The 16,746-nt window shown below is 47.8% G+C and overlaps 1 protein-coding gene across 1 annotated transcript; it reads right to left on the bottom strand.

The window, feature by feature from the left end:
• Positions 1-478: 478 nt before the first annotated feature.
• On the bottom strand, positions 479-16,475 carry LOC133467946 (potassium voltage-gated channel subfamily H member 5-like). Its single transcript, XM_061753162.1, has 12 exons — positions 15,132-16,475; positions 14,136-14,259; positions 13,679-13,785; positions 13,448-13,576; positions 12,068-12,183; positions 10,831-11,223; positions 10,663-10,755; positions 9,829-10,258; positions 6,646-6,845; positions 6,112-6,364; positions 5,006-5,202; positions 479-3,636 (listed from the first exon to the last, which is right to left on the bottom strand). The coding sequence occupies exons 1-12, from the start codon at positions 15,202-15,204 to the stop codon at positions 2,707-2,709; spliced, it is 3,045 nt and encodes a 1,014-aa protein (XP_061609146.1). The 5' UTR covers positions 15,205-16,475; the 3' UTR covers positions 479-2,706.
• Between the last annotated feature and the right edge of the window lie 271 nt (positions 16,476-16,746).

Here is a 16,746-nt window from a genome sequence, read left to right as displayed (position 1 = left end):
TAACTTTTACAGAATAAAAAGAGATCTATAAGATATCTAATCTATACACGTTTTCTTGGCATTTTACCTAAATACTTGCTGTAAAAGAAAACAAAATAGTATAGTCTCTTATTTCCCTCTCCTGGAAGGTAGAAAACATTGAAAAGCTGTACACCGGCGGTTCTTTCTCTTCCTCGTTGATTTCTGCGGGTGCAAAAGTGTTACAATTAGAAGAAAATATGTATGAAACTAATTGCTTTGTAATTTGTTTCTATTTATTTTTCATAATTCTAAAACTTACAAAAAAAATCATTGCATTGTTTTTTTTAACCATAATACTTATATAGACATTAAAAAAATGATAATCATGGTGCTGACTTTCGCACGATTGACAATTTAATCTTCAATGACGCGAGCGTGATTTTGGAATATTAGAGGAAGCCACATATTGACTTAAAATGTTGTTGCTAAGTTAAATAATAAGAGACAGAACAGCAGCTGGTGGTCAGGTATCATTGTTTTTTTTGGTTTTCTTTTGTTGTTGTTGTTGTTTTTCTCACATCCCTGGATACATGCGAGGCCTTTTACAAATCTAGAATATGTACAACGATGCGGCGGAGAGGTCACGTGCTCACAAAAATTGATTGTCACACAAAGCAAATGACATCATCAGGCCCAAATTTGCATTTTTTTTCCCTTTCAACCCGATACGTCTCGCCATCCATTCTCACACTAGACAAAGATATGTTGGCATTAAATCCGCAATTCAAAGCTACCTGAGCGCGACACTGCATTGCTGCACTGATTTATCGTGAATAATAATCAATCAATAAAATGGTATTCACTTTATTGCATCCACTTTTCTGGTTAACGTGCATACGGCAACTAATAACCATTCTCATAGACGTACGTAAGGGAAACACATCTTGCACTTCTTGCGTCATTAACATCGTTATTATAATTAACAAACACACATGAAATAAAACCAGAATTGAAAAAACATTTTTTGGTAAACTGAAATGAAAATAAACAACTGAAACTGGATTGTCTGTTCACAAAAGTAATTAAAACGAACTTTAATTATTGTGAAAATCCTTTTTTCATACATGAGCTTTAGATTGATTTGAAATCCTTTTTTTTTTTTTCTGCAGGTTTTATATTTAATTTGTGGATGACTGTTCATCTGTCTTTAAATGGTATCGTTTGTTGTGAGTCTTTATTACGCAATACTGTTGTTTGTTTTGTTTTTTAGCAATCTCAGTGCCACGAGGCGCATAAGGCCGCAATCTGTAGGTTCTTACGGGAGCCGGTGATTGGCCCACCGCCCGACCCCAGCATTCCTATGTGGTCTCCCATCCAAATACTAACCAGGACTGACCCTGCTTAGCTTCCAAGATGGGGCATTCTCAGGGTAGTTGACTGGCAATACTGGTTTACTAAGTGTTAAACTCATGCCTGAGAAATTACCAAAAAATTCAAGCTCAGCATTTTTTTGAGAAAAGACTAAATACTAGCAAACGGGCTTTAAAAATGAGTTAAAACTAACAGAATTTGGAAAAACAAAGTCATAAGAAAATGAAACCTTGAACCTAATGAAAAATCCACTTTTACTCTTGGACCGGACACATGGCAACATATTATTCAAGCTTCATCAACAAAGCATCACTGAGGTTAGAGTCAAGTTTAAGGCACCGACGCCGATGTACAGTTCCATGAGTCAGCCTTGAAGCGGCAGGGGAGCTGTTGACCTTTGACACGGCATTCCCGTCAGGCTAGCGCGTCAACAAAAGCCTTCATAAGCACGTTAACGGTACCTCCGCCGGGGAAGCGGGATAGCGAAAAAAGACCATTTTGGTGAGGATACGTGATATTATTTTGGCGTTTGGCTGCCGGCGGTGTTCCTACCGATCAAACGCAGCAGATGGAGCGCCGCCTACAGGGTACTAAACGAGTTTGTTTGACCTTGGCGGAGGTCAAGTGTCATCAGTGAGGCCAGTCAAGAATTTGTCTTATCGCTCCTGGGTTCCCCCAGTCGGGTACCTGGTACCTGGTACCTGGTACCTGTTTGGGGCCACCGTATTTCTTCGCTGATGCGGATTTAAGCCAAAGCAAGTCAAATTCGGAGTTTTTTTTTTTTTTTACTCGGCTACTTCTTGCTTTACCCTAAAATCTGGGAACCAGGGTGAGTGACCGCCCTCTACAATGACTTCATTTTTTCAAGTCAGCTACTCAACTGAGCCTTTTTGACCCTATAGGTACACCATAGTTCACGAATAATGCAAAAACCAAATGAAGTCCGAGGTGGCAGAGTCGATACATCTCGAGCATGAGACGAGATCAGTTTAGCCTGGGTTGTTAGTGGAAATTACGGAGAGAGATGTACATGTGCAATTCAGCTGTAAGGCTGATTTATTTTGAAGGGTAGTGTTTCGGGATCATAGTTTGTGATATATTTTCAGTTTTAAGTGTTAATAATGGCAATTCTAAATATTTTGTGATAGACATAGTCATTGATGACCCCCCCCACCCCCCCCCCAAAAAAAGGTGCCTCTAGTGCCTAGAGATGCCACAACATGCTGCCAAAGCAACTGTACTGTATCTGTAAAATCCCTGTCACGTGTTTTTTAAAATTGTTTTCATGCATTTCTTTGGCAGGCCAGCTAGCTAATGCTTCCTGGGGTCCTTCTTTGTACCCGTGTAGAGGACTCCAATTTGTAACCGGTTCCCTCAAAAGGGCCCGTCGTCTTTTCGGAGTCTAACCAAGGCGGCAACAGAGTCTTGGTTCCTAAACCTGGGCCTTGGCGAGGACGTGGGCGGCAGCGAGAGTCTCCTGCTGACGGAGAGCAGCCGAAGGATCTCGCCCACCTGAGCCTCCAGCGCGGCGAGCCGGGCGCCCAGCGTCCGGATGTCGGCCTTCAGCTCCACCTTGGCCTCGTACAGCGCGGCCTGCGGGAGGTCCCGCTCGGAGCCGCCGGGCCCGAACGGGTTCCGCTCCATGGGGCTGCGCTCGTTGGGGCTGCGCTCGAAGGAGCTCCTGGAGTCGCCGACTCGGTCGATGCGGAGGTCGCTCTTGGTGATGCCGCTGTCGCACGAGTCCGTTTTATGCAGGGCGGTGGCTTCCTCTGTGTTGGCGCCGCCCCCTGTGCTCCCCGCCTCCCCGCCGTCCCCCTGGTTCTGGTTCTTGTTGGATGCTATTTGCTCCGACGACTGAGATCCTTTGGCCCAACCGTGGCCTTTCTCTTGCTCTCCAACCACAGGAGGAGGTGCAGTTGAGGTGGCATTTTTAAACTTTGCCCACCCTCTAGCCCCTCCTCTGCAGGCGGCCGCCCCCCTAGTCGCCCCGTTCCCCTCTCTGTTGACCCCCTGGCTCGGCGGCTTCTCCGCACAAGGCCTCGCTTGAGACCCCACGGCATCTGCGCTGCAGTTTTGTTCGGACTTCTCAGCTCGGCCGCGAGTCGCGTCGGCGTGCGGCGGCTTCTCCTGCGGGCAGTCGCCATCCAAGTACGGGGACGATTCCCCCGGCGTCTGGCCGTCCCTCTGCTGCCGGAACCTCTGGAAGAGCTTCCGGACCGGGTGGTCGTCGGGAATGGAGAGCGCCACCTCGTTCCTCTGGCGCTCCTGCTCCCGCTTGACGTCTGCGATCTTTCGAAAGATCACCTGCAAAAAGGCCAGCGGGACATGACAATGTAACACGATCAACTGCAATCAAACATTTGAACGTTGTCGCTGAGTCAAAACAGACCTCACAACTTAAACGAATGAGTCAGCAGGAATTTGCTCAAAGTGCTTCTTGTGTACACTTCATATCATTTCAGTCTTGTATTTTCAACCACGACAGCACTTTTGTTGTTCCAAAGCATTCAAGCTAAGTAAGCATTTGCATTTGCTTGAAATATTCAAGCGCTGAAAGCAGCAATTCCCTGGGGGAGGTCCTTAATGGGACGATGACGCAACAACGGAGCCAAAACATTTGCGTCAAACGTGATCGTCAGGCACAAACGTTGCCAGTGTTCACCTCGTGCATCCCCTTGCAATTAATGACCCCAGTTAATTAACAGCATGTCGTGTTGAATTCTCAATTCTTTGACATGACATACTGGGAATTCATTGCTGTCATTGAATAATATGCTTTTAATTCATGGTAGTTCATTATTTGCCATGTTTAAAAGTTAAATGTGCATTCAAACACTTTTAAAAGACTCAGCGACTCTGCGTGAGTGTCAGGGTGCGAGCTGTGGCCGACAGCAGCTTCCGCACGAGTGTGCTTTGAGTGCGTTAATGTTTGATTGATGTCCCGGCATCGGCGACTGAGACTCTCCTTTTCCACATTCGAGGGCATTACAGTAACGACTGTAAGTACACTTTAAAAATCCAATACAAAAAAAAAACAATCGCTCAAAACAATTGCAATATTCCAGGGGCACCGATGACGAACTGCAAAATAGCGCGGGCAACACTAGTCCGATAAAATGTTCATTTCCAACGTTTACATTTGACTCCAGAGCCTCTGTGACGTCAATTGTTACATAAATGAACATAGGAATGAAATCATTCATGTTATTTCTCTCCTATGAGAATAATGTACGTGAACCAGGCTAATATCTCAAGCCCGGAGAAGGAAGCTCTATTAAATATGTTTTGCACCTTATTTGCATAGTTCTTATTTACTTTAATGTAATGCCTGAAGTGGGATCGGTGGTGGCTGGTCAATAGAGGGCGCTAGCGTGCCACCCCACCACATGATTTGCCTTGAACACAACATATTTAAATATCGATTATGAAATGTTGTCAAATGAGTATCTATTTTTAGATGAGCGGGATAAATTGTGTATAATTAGTCAAATGATTTCATCTGCTGTCTGATTTTGTGACGCATTGCCAGTTTTGTAGGCGCGCAAATCTTTCCAGATTGACTACCAAAGAACTTGTCGTGGACAATAAAACCATGTCAAAAAATTGTTTGTATCATTTAACCACCAATAAAATGAGACGTATCTAGCGTGTAGTTTGCGTATGCGTCGGTTACCCGTTTGCGCAGGTTGCAGGTGAGGATGAGGTTGCGCGAGAAGGAGTGCGCGAAGGCCGTGTAGAAGTCCAGCACCCGCATCAGCGCGTCTCGTCGGATCACGTGCAGGTCGCAGTAGGTCAGCGCACGCACGTTGGCGCACGATCGCGCCATCGTGCTCTCTTTCCAGAAGACGTCGCCGAACACGTCGCCTTTGCCTACACGACAGCGCCACCGGTGTTGGCAAGATGTACTCGCTTACAATCGCAAGTTTCAAATCAATGACTTTCTCAAGGTCGTAAGAACTCATTACGTTGATCTTTTTCATGACTTAATTGAGAACGAATGCATCCAAAAAAAAAGTTGATTAAAACCATAGATCATTATTTGTCAAATGCATCAAAAGAAAATCTGATCTCAAAACATGATGACATGTAAATACATAAAAATAATATGTTGTATTTGTTGCATTTTACATGTGCACACATGCGGACACGATGCCATGTTCAACTCGTGACAAATGTACACAATTTAGACAATCTGGCTTCATACGACAACCCCGATAAGGGAATGATGAAGGGTCAGAGTTAGCAGTCAGAGGTCACCAGCGGTCGTTAGTGGTCAATAGTGATTGTTGGCTGATATTAGCAATTAATAGTTGTCCTTAGCTTTTAGTAGAGATCACAACTGGTGGTTAGCGGTCCTTAGATCTGTCGTTAGCGCTCAATAGAGATTTAAAAGCAGTGGTTAGCAGTCACTAGCGGTATTGACAATAGCTATTGTTAGCAGTTGTTCGTGGTCGCTAGCAATCGTTAGCAGCCACCTGCGATCACGAGTGGTCGCGAGCAGTTGTTAGCAGTCAGTAGTTATATTTTTCAACTCGGTAAGCGTGAAAGTGAGACATGGCTGAATGACTCGTACACTTGTGGCCTAGCATCCTTGTCGGGGCTCACTAACGGTCGTTAGCGGTCGTTAGAGGTCACTGACTTTATTTGTAGTAAGTGTGAGTTGTTGGAGTATAATTTATGTGCTTAGCTACAATAAGCCATTAGCTTTTTAGGCTAATGTTGTAAGATGAATTTGAAATAAGATTGAGGTGTTTCAAGCATCGCCGTTGCAGTTCTTACCGAGTATGGCGATGACTTCGTCGTCCTGGATGACTTCGAGCGAGCCGGAGATGACGAAGCAGAGCGTGTCGACGCTCTCGCCGACGTGGAAGATGAGGTCGCCGGGCGCGCAGTGCGTGGTCTGGAACTCCACGGCCAGCGAGCGCAGGCAGCCGTCGCTGGCCAGGCGGAAGGCCGGGTGGTCGTTGAACACCTGGCGGTTGAGGTGCACGCAGATGTCCGCCCGCATGTCTTTGGGGCAGATGGACAACACCTGGAGAGAAAACAAAATCCAAAGAAAAACTCATTGAGTGGAAAGTACAGATGTCCACCGAGGTTCACTCGAAAAGCGGTCCTTAGCGACTAGTCGTAGTGCTTTGCCGCCATCTTATGGCATCTGTAGGGAACTACTTATCTTTCTAGGAGGTGCAGCGATGAATCGTGCATTTTCGCTATTCGCGGAAGTTTCTAGCCTTGACAAATGGAGGCGGAACACTATTTGTGTTAAGCTGTGCCTTGAAGGGGCGCGGTAATGATAAGCGTGACGAAGGGTACCTTATCCGTGTCGATGCCCTTAGACATGGCCCACGTGGACACGATGAAGTCCATGACGCGCTCGCTGAGGCCTTTGGGGACCTGGTAGAGTTTCAAGAAGTCGCGCACGTTGTTGAGCATCTCGTGGTAGCGGTTGGTGTTGGTGTACATCTGCTGGAAGATGGTGGTCACGTTCCCGAAGATGGTGGCGTACAGCAGCGCTGAAAGGTAAAGCGACAAAGCACGCACACACTGAACATAACGTGGGTATTCGACCGCAATCAATAAAACCGCATTATCGACATGCTTGTCGTATGGAGTTATTTCCATGTCAACAAAAACCAACCTGAGAAAGGGCTTTTGATGGCAAAATAAGCGAGCGACGGTGGCTCAGCGCACGGCTCGAGTAGAACGTCTTTGTTTTTTTTGTTTTTTACACACCTCCCCCACACTTGACGCAGCGAGCCGAGATTCACCTCCGAAGCTTCATCTTTTTCTCAAAAGTCCGAAGCGATGCGACGCTGCCCTCTTCAGGAATATGTCAGTCATTAAAGTGGTTTGCAACCCCGAATTTCACAGACAAGCTGGCTCTTCTACGCTGACCTGTTTAAATTTTTTTTATATATTTGTCATGGATTTATGAGTTTTTTGTCACCGAACAAATCTGACGTGTACGTCAAGGGAGTGCTGTATTTGTACTTGGGTGTTTCCCAGCACTAACTTAAGCTGAAGTGGAAGTCAGCGCGCGCACACGTTCGCCGAGAGAAGACAACAAGCGTTGTTACAAATATTATCATTTGTAATGCACGGCGGCCATGTGAGCAGTCCTGGCTGCCTGCGGTGACCTCAAAGAGTCAGTCAGCGTCTCGGACCGGGCGCGCGGAGCCAGTGGAGGGGAAAGAGGTTAAAGACGCATATCCGGCGAGATGGCCGCTCGCTCGGCGACTACTGTACGCCGAGCGCACGAGGCCCGCGGGCGCCGCGCTCCCTTTCGGGCCGGCCGACCTCGCGTAATCACCGTATCCGTAGCGGGACATTCATCGGCGGTAATTGTAGCCCACACTGGTGCGGACCGGGGAGCTTTCGTGATTTCGCAACAGCGCCGCCGGCGTACTGGTGGTGTCGTACTCGAGGGGGGGGCGGGGAGGCTCCGAGCGCGGCTGTCACTTTGTGTCGCCCTCACTGTTGTTGGCGCGTCACCTTACACGATGCCGCACAGGAGGCGGCCAAAGGCGGGCGCGAACGCTCACTGGCCGGCGTGCAAAAACCTTCGGTGAACAACATGATCGGCGGTCGTGCTTTCAGTATCGCTATCAGTTTTTTCAAAAGGTTTCTTCGGGTTAGCCTCGGTTTCCGATTGGGCCAAACATGAGGCATTTACAAAGATTCTTTTTCAAAAATATTGCACTGGTTCTGTTTTTCATTTGATTCCTGAGAAAATGTCACCTGACAAACAGCGTTTGGAGGAACAGCAAGACAATAAAAATGGTGACTTTTATTTGAATAAAAATGGCACTGCGTCACTATTATTTATTCATTCATTCACGTATTTTACTTTTATTCCTTCAAAATGTCATTTGACAAACGTTAACATTCTTATTTTAAAACCCACATTTTTGAGACAGCGATCCATTGAGCTTGCTTTCGGGCACCTCGGAAAGAATACTAGCGCCTCAGCACGCGTGCGGAAGTATTGCTTTCCTCTGCGGCAGGATTCAAACCTTCAACCCTGCAATCGTACCACACCGCCCTTTTGCTAATCTCACACGTCAAATTGAATTCCACGCCATGTCGCTTACGTTTATGCACACAAAGTGGTGGTCCCTAGTGGGGGCGGGGGTGACGTCCGGCCCCCCACCCAAGCCACACGTGTGCTCCACATGTCACTTTTCATCAGGCTTCGATGGGAACACCAGCCCGGTGTCGCCTGCTCTCCGTTTATTACCTAACACTGGCAAGTGTGTGTGGGGGGGGTGGCGGGGGGGGGGGGGGGCACATGTTGGGGGGGCTCAGTTTCAGACATGCAAATTTACGATCACATATATAGAGAAAGAGGAACAGAATGGGTTCCATTATGTTTTCTTTTTCTCAATTCCAGTCATAATGTCACAGCCCCCCCAGCCCAAACTCTTGAATGCAAATGGTAGACTCCCATTGGCCAATACCTAACGTCATTCGACATTCAACGTTTTTGAAATGACTTCAGTCACAATTTTGTCCATTTTCCCGCCTCACGATCAAAAACGATACGGTCCTGTCGTCTTGCGTCCTCACCTGTCAACCAGGAAGTAGCCCGTTAGAAATCATAATCTATTACAGGATTTGATCATTTTATGTGGCCCGCAAACGCAAATCAAAATGGCTCATTGTGTTCTGGTGTCATGCCATTGAGATATTCCAACCCCCCTTTGAATCGTCCATGTTTTGATCGGCTTCCGATTTCAAAACTGGCTATTCGTCAATGTGTTGTGTATACCGGATGTATTTACAGGTCATTTATGAGGTCATCTTTCATCTTTAGGGGTGCGCAGTTGTAGCGGCCCTCCGAGGGAAGTCATAACTACGGCGTGGCCCTCGGGCTTCGGCCCAAATAATAGAAGCTCCTAACCTCACTTCAACAATAGTGTTCATTGGCACCGAGATGCCACAAGATGGCACTAAAGCACAACTTTGATGGTAGACATGGCACAAAAACAGCAAACAGGCACGTTTTCATTGAATAATGGAGTAAAGGTTAAAAAAAATTTTGCAAATTGCTACTATGTGGTAAATCAATTTACAATTTGTTCCAATTAGCGGTGGTAATTAGCTAATGATATTTACCTTTCTGTAGACGTGTTGTTGCATAAGCCGGTTAGTTCTCCTTTGTCCTTTGCAGTGGACACGTTACACTTGATCTTCTTTGTGACGTGATCCCAAACTTTGGACATTCTGTCTTTTCCGCCGGCTTGGACTTATTGCTACGACAGTTTGCCGTAATCGTCGCCTTTGTGGAAAAAAGATCGCCACCAAATCCCGCGACATAAAATGAGACACGTGCGATTTTAAAATCCGCAATATGGCGAGGGGCGACTGTTTTCATCTGAAAGACGAGCCTCTTCTCTATTCAGTTGTGCAGGGAACTTAAAAGGAGGGAAACGGAGCGAGCCCACTCGAGTTCTCGGTGGCTCAGCGGAAGGAATCCAAAGAGAGTCGCGTACTTACATCCCACCATCATCATGGCCACGGAGAAGATCTTCTCCCCGTCGGTGGTGGGCGCGATGTTGCCAAAGCCGATGGTGGTGAGGCTGGTCATGGTGAAGTAGAGCGAGGAAATGTAGAGCGTGTCCTTGTCGGGGCCGCCCTCCCACCGCCCCGTGCCGCTGGCGTTGTAGCGGTACGGCGTCCCGATGCTCAGCGCCAGCTGGTAGAGCCAGCTGTCCGTCTTGATGGTGTTGGTGGTCTCGTCGATGACCTCGTGGTCGCCGATGCTGTACCAGATGCAGGCCAGCCAGTGGGCCACCAGGCCGAAGACGCACACCAGCAAGACCAGCACGGCGGCGCCGTACTCCAGGTAGTGGTCCAGCTTGCGGGCCACTCGGCCCAAGCGCAACAGCCGGATGACCTTCAGCGAGCTGAACAGGCTGCTCAGACCCTGAGGGACGAAGGGAGGAAGGAATCTTCTTCAGTGGATATCGGAAGTCTACACACCCCTGTTCAAATGCCAGACGTCTGTGATACCGACACCGAGATCAATCGCGTTGGACCTTTTTCTTGTTTAGTGATGATGTGTGCTTTGGTTGTTTCATCATTACTTCTTTTATGTGCCGATGAAGGATGCCAACAAGGGAACCCAAATGGGATCATTTGTTTATTTGGGTCAACTGCCGTATTGTATATCAACGTGTGTTTCGTTTACTGCATAAAACCAATCAAGTGGTGGGTAAAAGCATGCCATTTATTCTTATTTTTCCCCCCAAACTGCAGTTTTCCCGTCATGTGGCCTACCAAAGTTTTGTCTGTGGATTGCAGCAGCGTTAAAGAGCAAAAGTCCCTTACTGGCAGAACCGAGTCCTCCGTCCTGGTCCCGTTCCTGTGGAAGTTTGACGAGTCACGAAGATGACTCGCCGGGGACGAAGGCGTCACAAAGTCCTTGCGGAAGAGAGATCAAGCGCAAGAAGTTGAAGCGGCGCCGGCGGGAACCCGAGCGTGGCTGTTGGCACTCACCTCTTCGAAATGCTCAAAGCCGTTGATGATGTCGTAGGGCAGACAGGACAGCAGGTCGATGACGAACCAGGTCTTGACGTAATTCATGCGGATGAGCCTGGCGTCCGAGATGACCTCGCCGGCGGGGCCCACGAAGGTGGTGTGGAAGTTGAGCACGATGTCCACCAGGAAGATGATGTCCACGATGCTGTCCAGCACCAGCCACGCCAGGTTGTTCTGCCTGGTGCGGAACGACACGTTGTAGGGCACCATGATGGCCGTGTAGAAGGTGAGGATGAGGATGATCCAGTCCCACGTGGTCTTGAAGGTGCAGTAGTGCAGGATGATGTGCGGCGGGGTTTTCGGGGCTTCCTGCTTGTACTGGGGGAGGATGTCGGAGCCCAGCTGGAGGGCCTTACGTGGACCAGAAAAGACCACGTGAAACTGAGCTACAGTGAAGTCCAGTTTGCTATTTCTAGTTGCTCGCTTTTCTGGATGCGCAGATTCTCCCGTCCACTCAAGTCTTCCGTACACTTACACCCTGTGGCTAGAGCGACCCGAAATTGTGGGCGCCCCCTGTCAAATTTGGCTTTCGGAACCTTCTCTGCACTGTGCAGGTGAAACATCTCATCGCACTTGAAGTTTGGATTCGGTTACGACGTCGCCACACGTTGCCAGCGGCTTCCGGAAAGCTATCAAATGTATGTCGAGAGACTCAACCAAAAATATTTTATTCAGGCGCTGTGAGTCTGCTGTTAAAGGGCTTGACTCATGATATTTATTGGCGAAGACTTCGACATTTGCTTCTACGCCGGTGGTCAAAATATGTCTATGTGATGAAGTGCCTCGGCCGGTCCGTAGCCAAAGGAAGCTTTGGCGCAGTCGTAAGCGCAGTGTTCTGATTCAATGGCTTTTATTGGATTTATTTCCTACAGAACCCCCCCCCAAATAAACACGCTGTCCTTCAAAGTGCTCGAGTGCAGAGCGCACGTCTCGACTGGCTGACAACACATCCGCTATTTGAAATATTTTCATATTTGAAGTGTGCTTGATTTTTCTCACGGATTTCAATGACACTCGCAAGTCTCAGGAAAATCCAACCCTCGACAATTTCCAGCCAGCCTCCGAATTCAATCAATGAATTTCTTGGTTACGCGCGGTGGGTGTGCTAGAAGTACGGACGGGGAGAATATGCGTCGATGAAAAGTGCGCAAGCCTAAGCACGTAAAAAAACGACCTGCATCATTTATTCGCCCACCTCTGCCAATCTGGACGGCTTGTGGCTGACCTCCGTCTTGCTCAGGGGCGCCATCTGCTGGACCAGGTTGCGATTGTTGGTTAGCGCTCGCGTCAGCCTGGCGAACTTTGTCCATCCTGAACAAAAACGCACCCCCGAAAAACATTACGTATCCACACTATTTGGTTGTATCGTTTGGGCAGCGTCACGTGTGAGTGCAATTACAGCGAAGCTTAGTCAGGGGGCAGTAGCGAGCATGCTCATAAACAGGAAGTCAAAACTGTGAGCTCGCGAAAAGTGGCAACTTTGGCTTAGAAAGCAACGAAAGGTATCACCCCATGTTACTGTACATGTACGTGTATTATCCATTATAGTTGATTATTTTGTAGTTTATACATTGTGTATTTGTATTAATAATCGATCATATTTCATTTAAGATGAATTATTTGTTCAAATGTTATGACTGTTTAATTCCTACCGTTTGAGATAGGAAAATTGATTGTAAATACAAAACAACCAACTTCTTGTCCCGGCCTCAACCTGTCACTGTTTTTATTTTAGATTATTCTATGATTTACTTTTGATTTACTTATTTTGGTGTATTCATTCATTTTGTTTTCTTTGTTGTAATAAATTTGTGTCATTTTAAATATTTAAAATATCAACATATTTAGGGGATTGGTATATTTTTTTAAATAAATGTACAATTTTCTGAAATAAAAGTGATTTTTCTTCATGAATTAATGAAACGATATCTTCAAAATGAAATATGTTTTGATTAATGTATTGCAAAACATCATAATAATAACAATAATAATAATAATAATAACAAAAAACAAAGTCAATCAACGTCGGGCACGTCGGGCACGTGGGACGGCCGGATCCCGTCCGGGACGGCCGAACGCGCGGCCGCTGGCCTGCGGAAAACCGTCGAGCGATCGTTCGATCTTCTTCAGATCCGCACTGAGGCGCGAGTTCGCTCTTTGGCCTCACCGGGAACCCAATTCGCCACAACGGAGCTTTCTTCCTATCATCCAACCTCCATCCATCCATCCATCCATCCATCCATCCTTCACTCCCTCCATCATCCTTCTAGTCATCCATCATCGCCCCCTTCTGTCCCTCCCCAATCCTTCCTTTCTTCCTTTGATCAACCATCCTTCCATTCACCCATCTGTCCATCTCTCAATTCTCCCTTCTTTTCATCCACCCATCCCTCCTTCCTTCCATCTATCCTCCCTTCCCTCCATCCATCGTCCGGGCATCCTCGCTTCCCTCTATCCATCTGACCATCTCGCAGCGGAGGCCTCGACAAAACCGTTTGAAATTCTCGGTCCGGCTCGTGCGCACTGGCACACGGACGGCCCATTTGCACCCGTCAACACACGAGCGGCGTCGCACCTCGCGCGGCTTCGTCCTCGATGGGCCGCTTGAAGAGCGTGATGTCTCGGAAGGTGCAGAGGAAAAGCACCACCTTGTCGTTCTCGTTGCGGATGGGCGCCACCTGCATGTACAGCCAAATGGGCGTTCCTGCCGCCACAAAAACAAACAAACAAACACACCGCATGAGGAGGAGAAGGTCCGAGTGGGCGTCGTCGCGGTGTACGGCCCCCGAAAAAACGCCAGGCTTACTGTTTTTGGTGTAGAGCAGCACCTCGTAGAAGTTGGACTCGTAGCCGTCAAAGGTTTGTCGGATGTGGTCGACGGTCGTCCCGTCCGTCAAGTCTCCGTACATGAAGCTTCAAACGGAGGAACGCAACACCTCGTTCCCTTTAGCAAAATAATGCAGTGGCACCGCTCCCTCCTTCTCGCCATTCACCCATCCATTGTCCTTCCTTCCATCGGCCAATCAGCTATCATTCGTTCAGCCATCACTCCTTTCTTCCTTCTTTCCATCCATTCATGCAGTTTTTCATCCATCCATCGGTCCTCCCATCCATCCGCGCTACCCTACCTCCCTCCCTCCCTCCCTCCCTGAGGCCTCACATCTCAGGGGCCGTGAGTTCAATTCTCACTGAGGCCTTCAAACTTCCTTTGCGGCAGCCACTAAATGTGTACATACGACAAGGAAAAACAAGCCAGCATATACTTGCACGTGCTGCTCCTGTGCATGACCTCGGCTCTGTGGTAGCCGGACAGCTTGCAGAATCCGTCATTGCTGTACACCACCGGCCACTCCACGATCTGCGCGTTTCCCAACAAGAAGCTGGTTTCTGGAAAAAAACAGCAACAAAAACTCCAAAATCTATACTTTGACACTGTATACTTGGTACATTTTGCAACATAATAATAAACATATTTCATTGAAACAAAATGTGTGGGGGGGGGGGGAAAAAGCATGAAAACGCATCCAAATTTCAAGCAGCAATTGATCAAATGTTTATGCTCCAGCCGCGGCCTTGATTAAAAATGCACGAGGCGCTGCAAAAGTTCCCGAGCAAGCAAATGTTGAGGAGTGAAAAACCATTGCTCCTAATGACTTTGGACGTTTGGCGGGGGGGGGGGGGGGGGGGGGGGGGGGGGGGGGAACACTTTAGGCTGCCGTGCATTTGCTTCAAGCACACGGACAAAGTCGAGGCTAATTCAACAAACGTGTTTTGTTCCGTATGCATCAGAATAAATGTCAGCAGCTGTGGAAGAGTCCAATTTCGAAACAGTCGTTGCAGCAATTTGGTCAAAAGTATGCTTATGGAGTCAAAACTACTTTCATAAAAAGGAATTTATGAATAGGCTGGGTTTCCGCCTTATGCTGTCGAGCGGCGTGAATTCAAGCCTCGTTACTGCGACAGTTGCGCTGCCGGCCCATTTTATTGCAAAGATACCGTACGTATCGCTCAGCACTAATGCAGCCGCGACGGAGAGATCCAATAGCGGCGAGTGCATTTAAGATGGCACACGCCAACATGTAGGCCGCCTCTTAAACTAAGTGGCTCATCCCTGCAAGCGTCAGGAGAATGCAGTTGGATGTTGCGTGTTCTTCTCATCCACCTTTTTACAGTCACAGTTGCAGTTATTGAAGTTTGACTTCAAAGCTTGTATCCAAGCGTTTCATACACTTACGACATTCTTCCGAAGTCAAACTCACCACTGGAGCGTCGCACAATATTCTCCAAAAAGGTGTTTTGCGGGGCCACCAGTCCTCTTTTGCCCCCGTGCATGGTGCAGGCTGCAGGGCGGAGACTTGGCGCTGCTCGCTGCTCGCTGCTCTGGAAGATGAAGCTGGCATCAAGCTGAACGAGCGTCAACACTCAGTCAGGCAAAAGTAAGTGCGCCCGCCGCTGCTGTGCAAGTTGGAGTCGCGCTCACAGTGCCTTTCTGGCTGAGGCTTTTCAAACTAAAAGTAGATGCTGTCTCGATTTGTCACTTGCTCCATCTCGTCGGTCATATACTTCAACGAGAACACTCGTTTGACATCGAACGAGGTAATAATGCCCAAATGCCGCTTTGCCTTTTGCTTCGAGCACTCAGCGGCTACTTACACGTGCGAACAAAAGCTATTACTTTGCATTAGGAAAACTCCATTTCCAGTCTTGTCATCGCTTCTTTCGTGGAGAGAAACCCAACGATTGGCGTGAACGGAGATTTAGTTTCATGATCACTTCAATCTTCTTCTTTCCCGTTGGGCTTGTCCCTTTAGGGGTCGCCACGTCGGCCTATCTCCTGCATCCTCCTCTCCAACACCAACTGCCCTCACGACATCCATCAACCTTCTCTTTGCTCTTCCTCTCGCTCTCTTGCCTGGCAGCTCCATCCCCATCGTCCTTCTACCAATATACTCACTTTTTCTCCTCCGGACGTGTCCAAGCCATGTGTCACCCTATGTTCCCGCCTCTTCTGGAAAAAAAGTCTTCACTCCAGCCATTTGCATCCTTTTTGCAAAGTCTACCAGCATCTCTCCCTCCAAGTTCCTTTCCTGGATGCCCACTACTTGGTCTAGTTCCTTCCAGAATTTCTCTTTGACCTCTAGGTCACATCCTACCCGTGGGGCATAGCCACTAATCACGTTACACGTGAGACCCTCAATTTCAAGTTGCAGCCTCATCACTCGATCTGATACTCTTTCCACCTCCAAGACATTCTTAGCCAACTCTTCTTTGAAAATAACCCCGACTCCATTTCTCTTCCCATCGACACCATGGTCAAATCATTGAAACCCTGCCCCGAAACTTCTAGGCTTACTGCCTTTCCACCTGGTCTTCCCAGACACACAATATATCAACCTTCCTCCTCATCATCATGTCAACCAACTGCCGAGATTTTCCCGTCATCGTCCCAACACTCAAAGTCCCCACATTCAGTTCTCGGCTCTGTGCTTTCCTCTTCTCTTTCTGCAGAAGAACCGCTTTCCACCTCTTCTTCTTCTTCGACTTCGACCCACAGTAGCTGAATTTCCACCGGCGCCGGTGGCGGACGTCGTTGACCCGGGCCACGACCGATCCGGTTTGGAATTCTTTGGATCAACGCTCATATTGGTTTGGCATTTGTTTGTTTTTATCCGCGCTTGGGACCGGCCTACAGTTTGCACTGGCTTGTGCCCCCCATAGGGCTGCATTCTTCATGATCATTTCTAGAGTTTTTAAATTTATGTATATTATTAACAGGCTACGTGCTGTGTCTGCAAATGTTTCTCTTGTGGTTCAATATGATACAAAACCAGCTACGTTATGTCCATCTATCTCTCTCCATTCTTACGTCATCCA

This window comes from Phyllopteryx taeniolatus, chromosome 18 (genome assembly GCF_024500385.1).
Source record: "Phyllopteryx taeniolatus isolate TA_2022b chromosome 18, UOR_Ptae_1.2, whole genome shotgun sequence".
Lineage (NCBI taxonomy): Eukaryota > Metazoa > Chordata > Actinopteri > Syngnathiformes > Syngnathidae > Phyllopteryx > Phyllopteryx taeniolatus.
This window is presented reverse-complemented; position numbering and strand designations above follow the sequence as displayed.

Coding starts and splice junctions, on each gene's coding strand:
- LOC133467946 (XM_061753162.1), bottom strand. CDS start 15,204: ATGCACGGGGGCAAAAGAGGACTGGTGGCCCCGCAAAACACCTTTTTG. Junction 14,260..15,131: donor TATTGTGCGACGCTCCAGTG/GTGAGTTTGACT, acceptor GTTTTTTTCCAG/AAACCAGCTTCTTGTTGGGA. Junction 6,365..6,645: donor AGGGCATCGACACGGATAAG/GTACCCTTCGTC, acceptor TTTTCTCTCCAG/GTGTTGTCCATCTGCCCCAA.